Source organism: Triturus cristatus, chromosome 3_1, assembly GCF_964204655.1.
Source record: "Triturus cristatus chromosome 3_1, aTriCri1.1, whole genome shotgun sequence".
Taxonomy (NCBI): domain Eukaryota; kingdom Metazoa; phylum Chordata; class Amphibia; order Caudata; family Salamandridae; genus Triturus; species Triturus cristatus.
The window spans coordinates 6,849,465-6,865,811 of record NC_140583.1 but is presented as its reverse complement, the minus strand read 5'-3'; the positions used below and the strand labels follow the sequence as shown (position 1 = coordinate 6,865,811).

At 49.7% G+C, this 16,347-nt stretch overlaps 1 protein-coding gene across 4 annotated transcripts in view; it reads right to left on the bottom strand.

The window, feature by feature from the left end:
- Positions 1-16,347, bottom strand: part of FNBP4 (formin binding protein 4) — a 298,745-nt gene that overhangs the window by 131,739 nt on the left and 150,659 nt on the right. For all 4 annotated transcript variants that reach the window (XM_085646515.1, XM_085646517.1, XM_085646516.1 and 1 more), the window contains 2 exons: positions 10,668-10,801; positions 9,611-9,798 (listed from right to left, as the gene is read on the bottom strand). In XM_085646515.1, coding sequence (XP_085502641.1) covers positions 9,611-9,798; positions 10,668-10,801 — 322 coding nt within the window. The remainder of the gene's footprint in view (positions 1-9,610; positions 9,799-10,667; positions 10,802-16,347) is intronic.

Below are 16,347 nucleotides of genomic sequence, written 5' to 3'. Positions count from 1 at the left end.
GGTGCAGGGTGCTTTTGAGCCATCGGGCGCTCAATTGATTTCAATGGGAAAGCTCCGGTTTAGAAAAAGACTTCAAGCTCGGGGACGAAGATTCTTCAGGTGCCACCACCACTTCAAGAGGTAAGTTGGGTAGTTGGAGGATAGGTAGGTACCCCGGGACTGGGCACAGGGGGCCGTGGGGCGCCGGGGTGCCTTTTGGTGTCGGGAAAATCTTACCCTCTGTGGATCGCGGGGGGGGGGGGGGGGGGGGTTGCACCTGGTTCGGAGGCTGCAGGCGTCGTCGAGGGAAGTCCTTGGGTGCCGGACTCGGGGTCACAGTCGCCGTGGGGTCGTCCTCGTGGTCTTTGTTCACTCCGGCACTGGCCAGGCTTGGCTGGTGCAGAGTGTGCTGGGTTCGCGGTTCCGGGCTGCTGCCAGGGATTAGATGCGGAGTTTGAGTAGAGCCTCTGCTCATGGGAGTCCCAGGGGCTTAGAGCCAGAAGGTAGCCAGGTCCTCAGGGGTTTGTGAGGTTGCTGGCCACAAGAGATGCCGGGTTGGAGCAGGATCAGGTTCGAGGGTCGACAGGCCAGTAGGGCTGGGGCCAAAGCGGAGTTGATGTCTTCCTCTTCTTAGCAGCTGCAGGGCAGGACTTTTCTTCTTGCTCTTCTTTGTATTTTGGAATCTGGAATTTGGGGAAGGAAGGTTCAGGGTGCCCCTAAATACTAGATTTAGGGGCGTTACAGGTAGGTGAAGGGCAGGGACCAATGGGTCCCTGTCCTGGGGTGGGTACACCCCCTATCCTGCCTCTCCTGTGGGAGGGGGGCAGTAGCCTAGTCCTGATTGGGCAGGGCTCCCCATCTTCAAGATGGCGAGAGCCCGGAGATGTGCTTCACCTCACCTCCCCCACCTGAGGGGTGGGGTTGGCAGGCTGGCACATCCCCCGTCCTTATTTGGGGTTTCCAGCCAAGCTTCCCGCCAGAGTAGGGGGTTGCAGTGGCCTGGCCTGGGGAAGCTCTCAGAGGCGGCATGTCTTTGAAGCTTCCCCCTGCCCATCCTGGGGGAGGAGATCTAGCACCTCGCCCAGGATGTGTATTGTTGCAGGCCCAGGAGAGCAGGGGCTCTCCTACCCAGGGTCCAGCAACATGTCTGCTGTGTGGCAGCCTAGGCAGCCTCAGAACAGACGTGGATTGTAGGTTTAGGTTTCAGGGGGCCTCTCTAAGATGCCCTCTGTGGTGCTTTGTAGATTAAATCACACACTGACATCAGTGTGGATTTAATGTGCTGAGCAGTTTGATACCAAACTTCTCAGTCTTCAGTGCTGCCATTATGGTGCTGTGGAGTTCGTGTTTGACAAGCTCCCAGCACCATGTTCTTTTAAATGGCAGCACTGCACTTACAGTGCTCAGGAATTGACCAGGGCACTGTAGGGGCACAGGGCTCCTGCCTCTGTGCCCACACTACTGGCGTAGGGCACCCAGCTAGAGGGGTGGCTGATGTATGCCAGGGCAGTGTAGGTTGTGGGCATGGCACACAGGGATGTGTGCCATGTCGACTGTTTTGTCTTGTATCCAGACACTCTGCCTGCAAGAGCAGTGTGTGTGTGTGTGTGTGTGTGTGTGTGTTAGGGTACATGGCCTCTAAGGGTGGCACAATGAGTGCTGCAGCCCTTAGAGGCCTTCCCTGGTCACAAGGCCCTGGGTACCTAGGGTACCATTTACCAGGGGCTGACATGTGGCCAGGGTTTGCCAATTTGGGTTTTGGCTGTTAGGCAGTTTTTAGGGAAGGAACACAGGCCCTGGGCACCTGATTGGCAGGAGCCCAGGGCACAACAAGGAAAAGTGCATCAGCTATTAGGCAAAAAAAAAGGGGGGGGGGGGGTTACTGCAACAGAAACCAACTTTCTTACAACAGAGTACTAATACAAACAGACAATACAACTACCATGTTTTACATCAACAAGCAAGGAGGGACACATTCAGTGACACTCACGGCTAGCGCAGGAAATATGGAGATGGGCAATCCCCAGAAGGATAGACCTATTAGCAATACATCTACCAGGGAAGAACAATGTGAATTAAAAAATTCACCAAAAATCAGCTGAGTAACGAAAACGAAATTACTCACCTGCTCTTAGGTGAGCTCCCAGTGCTGGATCTTGGTGCCCAGCACTGACTCTGAAAAATACTTACAACTGTACTTACCCTTAACTCAACTTTCTTCCATGGAAACCATTGACTGTTATTCTGTGAAATTTCTTCTAAGTGTCGATTTCTGCAATCTTTAAATATTCTTCAAAAATCGTATAATATCTGAAAACGTAATTACTTACCTGTTTTGGATAAAGGTCCCAGTACTGAGTCAAACACCCAGTACTGGATTACAAAAGTAACAAGAACATACTGTACCTGTAACCTGAATTTTCTTCCATAGGGAATCATTGACTGTTTTCTTTGAAATATTTTCTAAGTGTCAACTTTTAAAATAGCTAAATATTGTTTAAAAATTACAGTAATTAAGTTGACTTTCATCACGTGATTTTGAGTACTGACCCAGGACTGAATCTAGGTTCCAGTCCTGGAATTCTAAAAGTAATCTGTTGCAAATAACATGAAACTTCCATTGAACTCAATGCATTATTGTGTTTAAAATAGTGTTGCCTATTGCAACCACTTGTAACTGTTTACAAAAGTCAATTGCATATTGCAAAAGTATTTATATAAAGCAACTCATTCCGAGAAAGTATATTTTAATTCCAATTGTTGGTTCTAAAATAAAATAAGCATATATTTTTAATATAAACCATTGGCCTAGAGTTCAGTTATTGTGTGTGTGAGACCATTTGCTGGCTGAGTGTGCACAACAAATGCTTTACACTGTCCTCTGATACTGCCTTACTGCTCGACCAAGCTACCACTTTAGGGAGTAAGGCTATATCTAACTTTAGCCTCTGCCAAGCCTCTGTGGACTCTGTACACCCTGTACCTATTTGGGAACAGTATATACAGAGCCACTTTCTCACATCTGTTCCCGTACAGCAGTTTCTGAAAGACCTTGAAGTCTCGGAACACAGTCTTCAGCTCTAGGTAGTTGATGTGCTTCATTGCATCCTGACGTCCCCACAACCCCCTTACTTTGAGGTTGTGCGCTCCCCACCCCTTCTTGGAGGCGTCTGCTGTAATGGTTACAGTTGGGGTTGGTTGAGTAAATTATCTCCCCTGTGCCAAGTTCTTCTGGTTCCACCACGCTATTTCTTGCTGTACTGCTTGTGTGACAACCACTAGATCCTCCCAACTCCCCGTCGCTTGTGACCATTGCTGCTGGATCCATTCTTGAAATGGCCTCATGTGTAGGCGAATATGTGGTACCAAATGTATGCATGATGCCATCATCCCCATCAGTTTGCTCACAGTCCTCACTGTCAGAGTTTGCCCCTTGCGGTACAGACACGTCTCCTTGCATATAGCCAGAGTCCTCTTTAGCTGTTCTGGTTCTATTGACGTCTTTTCCCAATGGATTGAAAACCGTCTGTATCACCATCTCTAGGTGCTTCCGGCACCTGTGGTATGAGCTTGCTTTTAGCAGCCAGTCGTCGAGGTATGGGCATACATGTATCCCCTTCCTCCTTAAGTGTGCTGCTGCTGCCGCCAGACAGAATGTGAAGACTCTTGGTGCTGATTTTAGTCCGAAAGCCAGCACTGTGATTTGTGCCTATTGCAAACCTGAGGAGGTGTTTGTTTGCGGTTGATGGGGATGTGCAAGTAGGCGTCCTTTAAGTCTATAGTCGCCATGTAGTCTCCTCTTTATAGTTGAGGTATGACCTCTTGGAGGGAGGTCATCTTGAACCTTTGAGTTTTTATGAACCGGTTTAGGAATCTGAGGTCTAAAATTGGGCGTAATGTTCAGTCTACCTTTGGTATGAGGAAGTAGGTTGCGTATACCCCTTTGTTTCTTTGTTTTTGTGGCACAATTTCTATGGCTCTTTTCTTTAGCAATTCTTTTGCTTCCTCCCTCAAGTGTCAGCTCCTTTGTTGTGCGCACTCTGACCTTTGGCCTTCTGTTTTGCGGTAGCCTTTCCAGGTATATACAGTACCCATATTGTATGAGTTTTAATATCCATTTGTCTGATGTTATTTCCCTCCACTCCTGCAGGAAGTGTCTTAATCAGCCTCCTACCAGTGATGTGCGTTGGAGGGGTGTTTGAATTTCTTCGGGTTTTTGTCTCTTTTTGCACTTCCTGAGGCCTCATCCCGGAGTGCGTTGTTTCTGCTGGTGAGTCACTTTCCTGTGGGAGGCTGACTTCCCCTCTGGCTGTTCCCCCTTTCTCGGCCCCGCCCTCGAAAGGATTGTCCTCTGGGCTGGCACTGCCAGTTTTGCTGCTGCTATCCATGCTGCTGTCCCTGGTTAGCCCCTTGATAACTTTGCTGGGTGGTTTGGTGTGTTGCCCCAGGCTGATTATGTCCTCTGCCACTTGGTCTCCTGGAAGGTGTTCCCCTTCTCAAACCTCAGAACTGCAGCGCCCCCATAGACCTCGCTGTTTCGTTATCTTTTTTCAGCTGGTTCAACTTCATCAACTGGTGCTCCAAACAGTTGTTCCCCGTTGAAGGGGGTGTTGAGGATGTTGTTTTGGACCTCATTATTGAAGCCTGAAATTCTTAACCAGGCATGTCTCCTCTGTGATCCCCAGCATCATCTGCCTGCTTGATGTCTCTGCTGCGTCCAGGGCTGACTTTAAACACGTATTAGCCATGTTCTTCCCCTCTTCTACCAGGTGGCTTGCTCTTCTCTGGTATTGTTCTGGTATGGGCTTGAGGAGTTCTCCCACTTCTTCCCAGTGCTGCTATGCGTGTCTGTTGATGAGCGCATTGGAGTTGGCGATGCGCCATTGTATGGCTGCACTCCTTTTCATCTTCCTGCCTATCATGTCCATCCTCTTGCTTTCTTTGTCTGGTGGAGGACCAGAGTTTGTGGGTAAATTTGCTCTTTTCCAAGCTGTGGATGTAATGATGGAGTCGGCTGGTACTGACCCTCTGATGTTCATGGGGTCCTTCGAAGAACCCTTATATTTATTCTCTGCTCGTGGAGTCACAGCTCTACACATGGCAGGCTCCTTGAATGCCTCCTTCCCCTGGTCCAGAACACTTGGGAGCATGGGCAGGAACTGGCTTCTAGTCTGAGGGCAGCAAGCTTTCCAAGGGAAAGCCAGACTGGGGTTTCTCTTCCTCTAACTGCACCCCATACGTCTCAGCCGCCCTTTTGATGACTTGATTGTAGATCCCCATGTCGTCCAGTGGCGAAGGCCTCGACGGATACGAGTCTACGCCCTCTTCCGGTGATTCGGCGTCGAGATCTTCCCACGGCAAGTCTTGAGCCTCCGAAGAGGTCGACTCTTGGTAAGTCTCATCATCTTCCCCTTCGCCTGTCCCGTAGTACAGGTCCTCTTCCTGTTCCTCTCCAGGTTCAGGTGTGTTCGGCGCTTCGAATTCCTCAACGCCCTTTCTTGTTTCGGGTGTAGTCTTCGACGGTATGCTGTAGGATTTTAGCTTTTCGTCGAAGTCTTTCTTGCGTTGCAAGATGTTAGCCATTTCGGCCTCGAGCCGCTTTCTTTTCTTCTCCATCTCTGCCGAGTGATCGGCTTCTAAGGCCTCGACCTTCCTCTTCGCGGTTGTCGAAGTCGAAACCTGTCTCGGCCCTTCGGCTTTTGACGTCGAGGCCTCTTTTTCGTGGCTGCTCTTCGGTGCCTTTCCCTGGTCTTGGGATTTCGCCGTCTGGTGGTCCTTCTCAGAGGAGCCGACGGACTGTCTGTCCCTGGATGCCGTGGTCGACGTAGAGTGCTTCGACGGCCCTGCACCTTTCGAGGACTTTGGCTCGCCTTTGCGAGTATCAGTGGAGGGTTTAGTGTTCGACGACTCTTACCTCCTTCGATGTTTTCTTTTCGACCTAGACGACCACGACGTCTTCTGGTCCTTCTGCTACGTTGTCTTCCTCTCCGCTGGAGAGTCCCAAGTCTCGTAGCGATGGGGGCGTCCCCTCCCCCTGCATGTTGTAGTTTGCTCTTCTCCATCTCTCCCTTACTCCGAGGGTCTTTGGGGTGAACGCTGCACAGGCGTTGCAGTCCTCGCTTCGATGGTCGAGCAGCAGGCAGAGCTTGCAAACCGGATGCTGGTCCTTTTGCGCGTACTTGTCCATCACCGCGCACAGGGAGCCCCCTGTATGCGCATTCTCCTTCGTAAAACGTTGAATTCTTCGAAGTTCTCTGAACTGTAGTCGAGTTTCTTCTTACTCTGTCTCCGGTGATTTAGCCTGATCTTTCGTTGATTCTTCTCTCCAAAGGTCTTGGAGCTCCTTCCTGTTGATCCAGACCGGAAAAAAGAATCTGAAGATGGCGACCAAAGGTGGGAGCTTCTGGAGGAAGCGCGTCGACGTCACGAAGGACACAAAATGGTGGTATGGTAGACGCCCACCTGGGCCACGTAAAAAAAAGAAATACTACAATTCCGGACCCAACCACTAGATGGTGGAATAATGCACAGCATAGTGAATCCAGAAAGATTCACGCTGCAAAACTGCACACAGAGGGCATCTCAGAGATGCCCCCTGAAAAACGACCAGCCTCTGGTGGGTTCCCTGATTGGTACACACCAGCCTGCCACCACGAGACAGGTTTCTGGAGCCCTGGGTGGGAACCTTCGCTGCCTGAGCCCAGAAACAAAGCCATTCCTGGTCGGAGGTGTTAACATCTTTCCCAGGCCAGGAAGAGCCATGGCAGGGGTGCTTCAAAGGCCTGGCAGCCTTTGTAATGCAACCCCCAGCCTCTCCTGCTATCAGGAGCAGGCCTCCTTTCCGTCTCCCTTCCTTTTCGGTGAGAAAAACTAGCCAGCCCAGAAGGTGTGCCCACCTCTGCCAACTCCACCCCTCAGGTGGGGGAGGCGTGGTGAAGCCCTCTCTTCAGTGCTCGCCATCTTGCAGATGGCAGGCACTCCCCAATCAGGATTAGGGATTGTGCTCACTCCCCCACGTGGGGTGAGCACATCAAGTGTGTAGTCACCCTAAGGACAGTAGCCCATTGGCTACAAAACAGACAAAACCATGTTCCTACAACCAACAACAAGCATTGGCATAGCCAATAGGTCTCACCTTTGGGACCTTATAAGTTTAGCCATGCATCAGATTATACCCTATTGGCATGCCCACAGTCAACATTTTGGCAATATTTCAGGGGAAAAGCAAAACACGTAACATTACACGTACAACAAGCTAGGGCTATTAGCTTTGCCAATGGTTGTTTGGGCTGCTTTGGGTTCCCAGTCTGGCCCTGCCTATAGCGCACAGGAGGGTCTGTCGGTTCTTAATAAGCAGCGAATGCCCATAGAATGGGAATGAGAGGCCTCAGCAGGCAGAATGTGGCAGCCACATCTCTTATGTAGACCCAGTAGTGGAAAGAATGGGAAGACCCCCCCTCTCAGAGAGCCTGGGAGGTGGAGTGTGACTGAACCCTAAGAGATCCTAAGTGGAACAGTATATAGAGCCACGTTCTCACAGCAACCATCTGCACCCCTGGGAAAATGGCATGAGTGAGCTTCCTCAGGAGATCCCGCCAAAGCTGTTCCACATCACAACTGGTTAAGAGTGACCTCAAAAAGTGAGATTGCTACTTAAAGCCAGACCGGATACTTAAAAATAGACAGCTACAGCTAAGAAAAACAGACCTGTAGATGCCAGGCTGAAATTTCCAGACTCCATAAAGTCCTCCAAATCCCCAGAAGGCTGAATGCCCAACCCCAAAGTCACTTTAAAGTCACAAGGCACCAGTACAACGAAGGCTGGTGCTGCTATTCCACCACTCATAGAACTCATACATTAAACATCAGTGTGCAGAATGGGTTATGGTGATGAGAAAATTACCCAGAGGTAAGTAACATAAGACCCCTGCTCATGCGTTCTAAGGGTTATAACCTTGCAGATCTCACGGTGGTGAATATCATGGTTACAGATCAAGTCTATCAGTCTAATACCCCTGCTCCAAGGAGTTATTATATGTGGGTGTTAATGTGCGGACTTACGCTCGAGGAACGTACAGCTGTTATCAAAACATAGCCTGGAATTGTGAAGATTACTGAGCACTTCTGACTATCAAGAGGTAGCAAATAAGAGATCAAGCATGCTTATGAAGCTTAAAAAATTCAGTGGGACAAGAGGGCGAAATGTATAATGACCGGATGGAGAAACTACATTTAGGATGTGAGGATTTTTTGTAAGGAAGAAAAGTAACTTTTTTTAACAGCATTTTTTCACCAAGTGGCGCTTACTGATGACGCCAATTAGCATTGAGAAACTGGATTATGTTTAATTCAGTGAAACTAATAGTGTCTCTCTGTATTTACTTGTCCGCTGCATAACCTGTGTACACCAAAAACTAAAACAGATAGTTAACGAAGGTTGCTTGAAGCAGACAATCTAATTCTCCAACTAGCCTTTCAGACCTGGGGCTGGCACATGCCGATCATTTAGCAGCGTCCGATGTCTGTTTACAAACAAACCCTAGTGCACACCAGCATCAATCCTAAACACAAACTACATCCGCGAGAGCGTGGCCACGTGGGAAGGGAGCGACGAGGAGAAAGGAGCTCGGGGCTAAGGCGTCACGGACTGCTCGAGTTAACGATGACAAACGGGGGTGGGAGGGTTGCCTCGTAAATGGAGAAGTAACCGGAATGCAAGAGTCCGGTCACAGAGATCTGAGGGAGATGGGGCCAGAAGAAAAAATATTAAAGGCACAGAGGCGGCCACAGAAGACAGACGGAGGGAGGGAGACGGCGCACAGCGCGTTAGGGAGTTTTGCAAACTTCCAGGCTAGGGTTTCCCCCTGGCAGGTGTTTTAAAGGCATGACCAGTGCTTTCATGTTAACGCCTGTAAGTAAATTAGTCAAAACCGGTTTTAATACACACTTTAAGAAGCAGACATAAGAAATCACTTACAATGCATTCAAGAGCTGTCTAAATTATTCCTACTTGGTGATTAAAGTAAACAGAAGCAGAATTGCCATCTAAAACAAGCCTTGGCCGTGCGGCTCACTGAGAACATCAAAGCGGCCGAAAGTGGCCTAAAGGAGGGGTGAGTGCAAGCCGAGGTGACAAGGGCTGAGCGAGAAGGGAGGGGGGGAATGCCAGCAGCAGAGGCACCTGATCAAAGCAGACGAAAAGGGAGGGGGAGAAGGGAGGAGGAGGTGTGAACAGCAGCTGTGCACCTGCACGCCATTGTGCACTCAAGCTTCAGGCCTGAAATCATGTGGGTAGTACTTTGAAAACCCGTATACTAAATGTCTCTCCGAGCAGCGCATGCGCGCTGGCTCAGCGAGACCCAAAAACGCACACAAGTCACATGTAGCGCCAAATGACCTACCACATGAATACAACTAATCCAATGTAGGCACTGAAAGATTTCTTGCACTGCAGCCTCCTTCAGAGCTGTGTGCACATTAATTACAAATTTGTAGGCATCGACTACTACCATTCACTAACACTACTTTGGTCAAGGGTTTGCTGACAAATGTTTGAACGTGTAGACACAAGTGAACAAGATACTGGCTACTGAGTGACAAAGCTCTAAAAAAAAAAAAAACATGTCCTTACCTGCAAGGTTGTTTGTTGGGTCAGTCAGAGGAACGGCCACTTTCGGGGCTGCTTTAGGGGGAGCTGCAGCCTTGCTTTCTGGAGCTGTGGTCACCTCTGGTGCATCTTCTCCATCATCATCTACATCAGGGAACTCCCACTGGGATTCACCTGTCTGTTCATTTAGATAGAAATAACGCCTATGCTCCCTAAAGCACAAGAAAAAGAAAGCTTGTTTAAGCCTCATATCCTAGCAGGGACAGGCACACCTGGCACTCCCCAAAGAGCACAAGACTCTTCGGGAAGCCAGTCACTGATTCACTGCCAAAAACAGATGCACACACAAACTTTAAGACAACAATGCACACAGCAGGATTGGGGCACCCTGTGAATAGCTACACCCCTAGGCTGACAAACAAAGCAGGAAGAAACCAGCTCAGGGGCAATATCAAAACTCAAAAGTGGGTTTGGCCACTTAACAGATGGGAACTTTTTCTTCTGCGGACTACTGACAGAAAGCTGCCTAGACGAGCAGGCCGCCTACTTCCCAGAGGGACTGCCGAGACCACAGTTAGGACAACAGCAGTGAAAGCTAAGTTGTAAAAGGATCTGGGAACTGAAAAATAAGAGCAAAAAATGTAAATTACAAAAACTCAAGGCAAATAAAAATCTTAAGATCTGACCTGATGTAGGAGTCTCTTATCTTCATCTTCATTCACAGCTGCTGCCACGGTGATCCTGTAAACTTCGCTGACGTTACTCGAGAGGTTGAACCTTCCAGAAATCCTGCAAAGCGTACAGAGCTCTCGCAAGCGCTCCCCCCATTCCTGCCCTACACAATGCAATTACACCCTGGACAGGAAACATCTGCTCAGTCCAATCACGAAGCTACTTTTAACATTTACTCATGTGTCTCCAGTTTGTGGCTGGCCCAAACTGTGCGTGTGCGGCAGGCTGGGCCTGGTTAGCACCTCTTTCCAGTCTCCAGACAGAGGATGTCACGGCGTCAGGTGGCGGTGGTCACAAGTCATGTTTGAGAAGTCAAAGGTGAAAGGTGAAAAGGGTAGAAGATGCGTACCTGTCCCAGTGGCAGGACCAGCCCTTTGGAGTGGCGTTAATTTCATACTGTCTTATTTGTTCGGCTGCATCTTGAAGTTTTTGTTTGAGGTAATTTCCGTTAAGTGCTCCTTCTCGCCAATCAGAAATTCGAGTCTAGAAGCAAGCGACAATAAAACAAATACAGGTGAGATACAAACGATGTACTATTCCTAGAAAAGTAGGCACAGACCTAGTGGAGCACTGGTGGGAAAAAGAGGATAGAAGAATAAGAGTTGGAAGCATTAAGCTGGAAAATAATTATTTTTTTCTTCGTTTTTATGAAGTGAAACGACTGGGAAGGTGTCAGTGACATGGAGACAGAAGCAAGTGGGAGGCACAAGGTGTTGCATACTACTTATTACAACTAAAAAGGAATATGCTACTTACCAGTATGCATCTGTTCTTGGCATGTAGAGCTGCAGAGTTGTACACTTAGCATAGGTCGCCATCTGGTGTTGGGCCCGGATGTTTGCAGTTTGTTTTTCTTCTTGGACAGTCTTTGGAAGTCACGAGTTTGGCGACTCCTCCTTCGGTCCGTACTGCGCATGGGCTTCGGCTCCATCCTCAGATTGTTTTTCGCCAATAGGGAAATGATGGAGCGTAGTAATAACAGTGAGAAACCCATGTGTTGTATCTAAATAAGATGTACTGGAACGGATACAGGTAGCCGGGGAGGCGGGTGGGCGTGTACAACTCTGCAGCTCTACATGCCAAGAACAGATGCATACTGGTAAGTAGCATATTCCGTTCGAGGCATATGAGCTGCAGATTGTACACTTAGCATAGATTATATAGCAGTACCCAACCTTAGCGGCGACCACCGGTATCCGTTGCAGCTGTTTGAAAAAGTGTCTTTAGTACAGCCTGGCCCACCCTAGCTTGCTGCTTGGAATGCACATCTACACAGTAGTGTTTTGTGAAGGTGTGCGGTGTAGACCATGTGGCTGCCTTGCAGATGTCATCTAAGGGTATATTCCCTAGAAAAGCCATAGAAGCCCCTAACTTTCTTGTAGAGTGGGCTTTAGGGGGAACAGATAATGTTCTCTTTGCCTTTTGATAGCAAATTTGTATGCATTTTACAATCCACCTAGCTATCCCTGATTTTGAAATGGGGTTGCCTTTATGTGGTGGAGAGAAGGAAACGAACAATTGTTTAGTCTTCCTGAAGGGTTGCGTTCTTTGTATGTAGTATAGTAACGCCCTTTTTACATCAAGCGTGTGTAAGGCCCTTTCTGCAACAGATTGGGGTTGCGAAAAGAAGACAGGTAATTCCACTGATTGATTGAGGTGGAAGGGGGAAATGACTTTGGGCAGAAACTTCGGATTTGTGCGAAGTATGACCTTGCTGTGATGCATTTGTATGTAGGGTTCCTGTATGGTGAACGCTTGTATTTCACCAACCCTTCTAAGGGAACGAAAAGTTTCTTACCTGTCGGTGTAGTTTTGCAGCTTGAAGATCTTTCTGGATTCACTATGCTGTGCATTATTCCGCGATCTTGTGGTTGGGTCCGGATTCGTAGTCTTTTCTTTGTTTTTTTTTTTTTTTTTTGTAGCCCAGGTGGGCGTCGACGTCCACCATTTGGTGCACCTCCCGTGACGTCGTCGTGCTTCCTGCGGAAGTCCCACCTTTGGGGCGCCATCTTCGGGTTCTTTTTTCCCTGTTTTTTTTTTTTTTTTAACCCTAGGCGATTGATTAATCTTTTTGTCCATATTTCTGTACGTCTCCACCTATTTGATCCTATCCATTTCACCCCCTCTTCCTCCAGCCTCATCTTCCTGGCGGAGGTGGGTGGGTTCGCTAGTGAATCCAGAAAGATCTTCAAGCTGCAAAACTACACCGACAGGTAAGAAACTTTTCGTTTTGCAGCGTGAATCTTTCTGGATTCACTATGCTGTGCATAGACTTTGTAGCGGTTTTCCTATTTTTGTGGTGGCTGGGTGGAAGATGATCGCTGGTCGTTGAAAATGTGTTGTAGCACCTTCTGTCCGACCTGTGCTTCCTTATTCATTTGAATGTCCACGCAGTAGTGCTTTGTGAACGTGTGCACAGATGCCCACGTTGCTGCGAGACAAATGTCTTGGATGGGCGTGTTTGCCAGGAAGGCAACTGCGGCCCCCTTCTTCCTTGTGGAGTGAGCTTGTGGCCCCTCCGTTAGCTCCTGTCCAGCCTGTTTGTGACAGAATTGAATAGTGAGGGCAATCCACCTAGCGATGGTGCCCTTGGTCACTGGTCTACCCATGAAGCTAGTAGCAAAGGACACAAACAGCTGCTTCGACTTCCTGAGTTCCTTGGTTCTTTCAATGTAGTGCATCACCGCTCTTCTGGCATCGAGGGTGTGCAGGGCCTTTTCTGCGTTTGTAGTCGGGTTTTGGAAGAAACTCGGTATCTGGATACTCTGATTCATGTGGAACGCCGACACTACCTTGGGCATGAAGTGTGGGTCCGTCCTCAGGACTACCCTGTCCTTGTGAATTTGAATGTAGGGCTCCTGTAGCGTTAGTGCTTGAAGCTCGCTCACCCTGCGTAGTGAGGTTATGGCCACTAGAAAGGCAGTTTTCATCGTCAACATTTGTAGATTGGCCTTGTGAATGGGTTCAAACGGCGCCTTCATGAGCTCCGTCAGAACCACGTTTAAATTCCATGCCGGCGGCGGCAACCTTTTCGGGGGTGCCATTCTTTTGGCTCCCTCCATGAATCTCTTCACCACCTGCGAGCTGAAGAAACTTCCACCCTTCTCACCTCTGGTGTAGGCAACGATCGCTGCTAGGTGCACCCTTAGGGAGCTCGAGCAGAGGTTACTCTTTAGAAGGTGTGTGAGGTACCTCAGCACAGTTGAGTCTCTTGTCATTCTGTTGTGCAGGCTCTTCTTCCTGCACCACACCGTGAATCTCTTCCACTTTGCGCTGTAGCACTTTCTTGTAGTAGGTTTCCTTGCCTCCCGTAGCACTCGCATAGTGCTCTGAGGTAACCTTAGGTGTGCGAACTCTAGGTCTTCAGGAGCCATGCTGCTAGGTTGAGGGTCTCTGGCTCTGGGTGCAGGACCTCCCCGTTTTGCATTGAGAGCAGGTCTTTTCTCCTCTCGAACCTGTACGGATTGCCTTGCGCCATTTCTTGAATCTGTGAGAACCATGTCTGCCTCGCCCACTGTGGGGCCACCAGGATCAGAGTCATGTTGCTGGTTCTGCACTTGTCGAGCACTCTGTGCAACAGGGGTATCGGTGGAAAGGCGTAGGCAAATGTCCTCCACCAGCTTATCCATAGGGCATTTCCCTTGGATTGCTGATCTGGTTGCCTGGACGCGAAGCTTTGGCATTTTGCATTGTGGCGTGTTGCAAATAGGTCTATTGTGGGAGTCCCCCATCTCCGGAAGATTTTCTCCGTTTCCTGGCCATTGAGCTCCCACTCGTGCGATGCTGACGTCTGCCTGCTCAGCCAGTCTGCCTCCACATTGTCCTTCCCTGGTAGGTGAATTGCCAGTAGATCTATCTTGAGAGGTATGGCCCATCTCCAAATCTCCTGAGCTAGGGATGAGAGGGGAAACGACTGTGTCCCCCCTTGTTTGTTGATGTAGAACATCGCCGTGGTGTTGTCTGTCTGTACCAACACCCTCTGGCCGCACAGGTGTCTCTGGAATGCCTTCAGGGCTAGCAGTATCGTTTTCAACTCTAGGTAGTTGATGTGGCGGACCGCGTCTGCCGGAGCCCATAGACCCCTCACTCTGAGGTTGTCCATGTGCGCTCCCCATCCCATCTGCGATGCGTCCGTGGTAATGGTCACTGTTGGGATTGGTGGTGTCAGGCTTCTCCCCGTTGTTATGTTGTCTCTGTTCCACCAAGTTATCTCCTCCTGCACTGCGTGCGTAACAACCACTAGATCCTCCCAACTTCCGTTTGCTTGTGACCATTGCTGTTGCAGCCATTCCTGGAATGGTCTCATGTGCAGGCGTACATTCGGCACCAGCTGGATACAGGACGCCATCATCCCCATCATCTTGCTCACCGCCCTCACTGTCAGAGCTCGCCCCTTCTGGTAGAGCTGCGTCTCCTTCAGTAGGGCATCTGTCCTCCTGTCGCTGGGCACTACTGTACTGTTGAGGGAGTTGATCTGTGCCCCCGGGAAATTCTTTACCTGCTCCGGTTCCAGCGATGATTTTCCCCAGTGGATGGAAAATCCCAGATTTGTGAGGGTGTCTGTTACGCGTTTTGCGTGCCTCTCGCACTTCTCGCGTGAGTTTGCCTTGACCAGCCAGTCGTCCAAGTATGGGTATACGTGTATGCCCTGCTTTCGTAGGTGTGCCGCTACCGCCGACAGGCATTTTGTAAAGACCCTTGGCGCTGATTTTAATCCGAAGGCCAGGGTTGTGAACTGGTAGTGTTCCTGTTCGATGTTGAATCTTAGAAGGCCCTTGTGCCTTCTGTTTATTGGGATGTGAAGGTAGGCATCCTTGAGGTCCACGGTGACCATGAAGTCCCCTTCTCTTATCTGTGGCAGTACCTCCTGCAGTGAAGTCATTTTGAACCTTTGCGTTCTTATGAACTTGTTTAGGTAACGGAGGTCCAGTATGGGCCTGAGGTCTCCGTCTACCTTCGGAACCACGAAGTAGTTTGAGTAGACCCCTTTGTTGCGTTCCCCGAACGGCACTGCCTCTATGGCTCCCTTTTGTAGGAGTTTCCGCGTTTCTTCTCTGAGTATTGCCAGTTCTTGGGCAGATCTCTGTATTCCCTTCGGTTTCCTGTTTGGAGGTCTTTTCTCCAAGTCTACGCAGTATCCGTACTGCACGATGTTCCGTATCCACTTGTCTGTGGTTATACGCCGCCACTCCTGAAGGTAGAACCTCAGCCTTCCGCCTACTGGTGACGTATGCTCGTAGGCTCTTGAATCTTCTCCTCCCCCTGATGACACTTTTTTGCGCCTCACCCTTGGGGACCTGACGAGGGTAGGCGTCTTCTTGCGTGCTGAGTCACTTCGAGGAGGGCTGATCGCCCCCTCTCCTCCTTTGGCCACGTCTGTTCCCTCTCCCGCGAAAGGACTGGCCCCGAGGTTGATATTGCCAGCTTTGCTTCTGCTGACCTTGACCGTGACCTTCGCCCTGCTGACCTTGTTGGAACGCCTGGTGCGATGTCCCTTGTTGGCTTGCACCCCTACCGTAGGGTCTCCTCGAGGGATTACCTCGTCTCATTCCCCTCAGCTGTAGGGCCCCCATGGACCTCGCTGTCTCGTTTTCCTTCTTGAGCTGGGTGAGCTTTTCGTCCACCGTTGCTCCGAACAGTGTCTCTCCGTTGAAGGGGGTGCCAAGGATGTTGTTCTGCACTTCCGGTTTGAATCCCGAGATTCTTAGCCATGCATGCCTCCTCTCTGTGACCCCTATGGCCATGAGTCTTGCTGAAGTCTCTGCCCCATCCAACGCCGTCTTTATACAGGAGTTGGCGATGTTCTTTCCTTCATTCACCAGGTGAGAGGCTCTCTGGCGGTATTCTTCGGGGAGGTGCTTTACTAGCTCCCCCATCTCATCCCAGTGTTGGTATTGGTGTCTATTGAGGAGTGCATTCGAATTCGCCATGCGCCAGTGCATTGCGGCGTTCCTCTCGACCTTTCTGCCTGTGAGGTCGATCCTCCTGCTCTCTTTATCCGGAGGTGGGCCCGAAGTTGCTGGAACGTT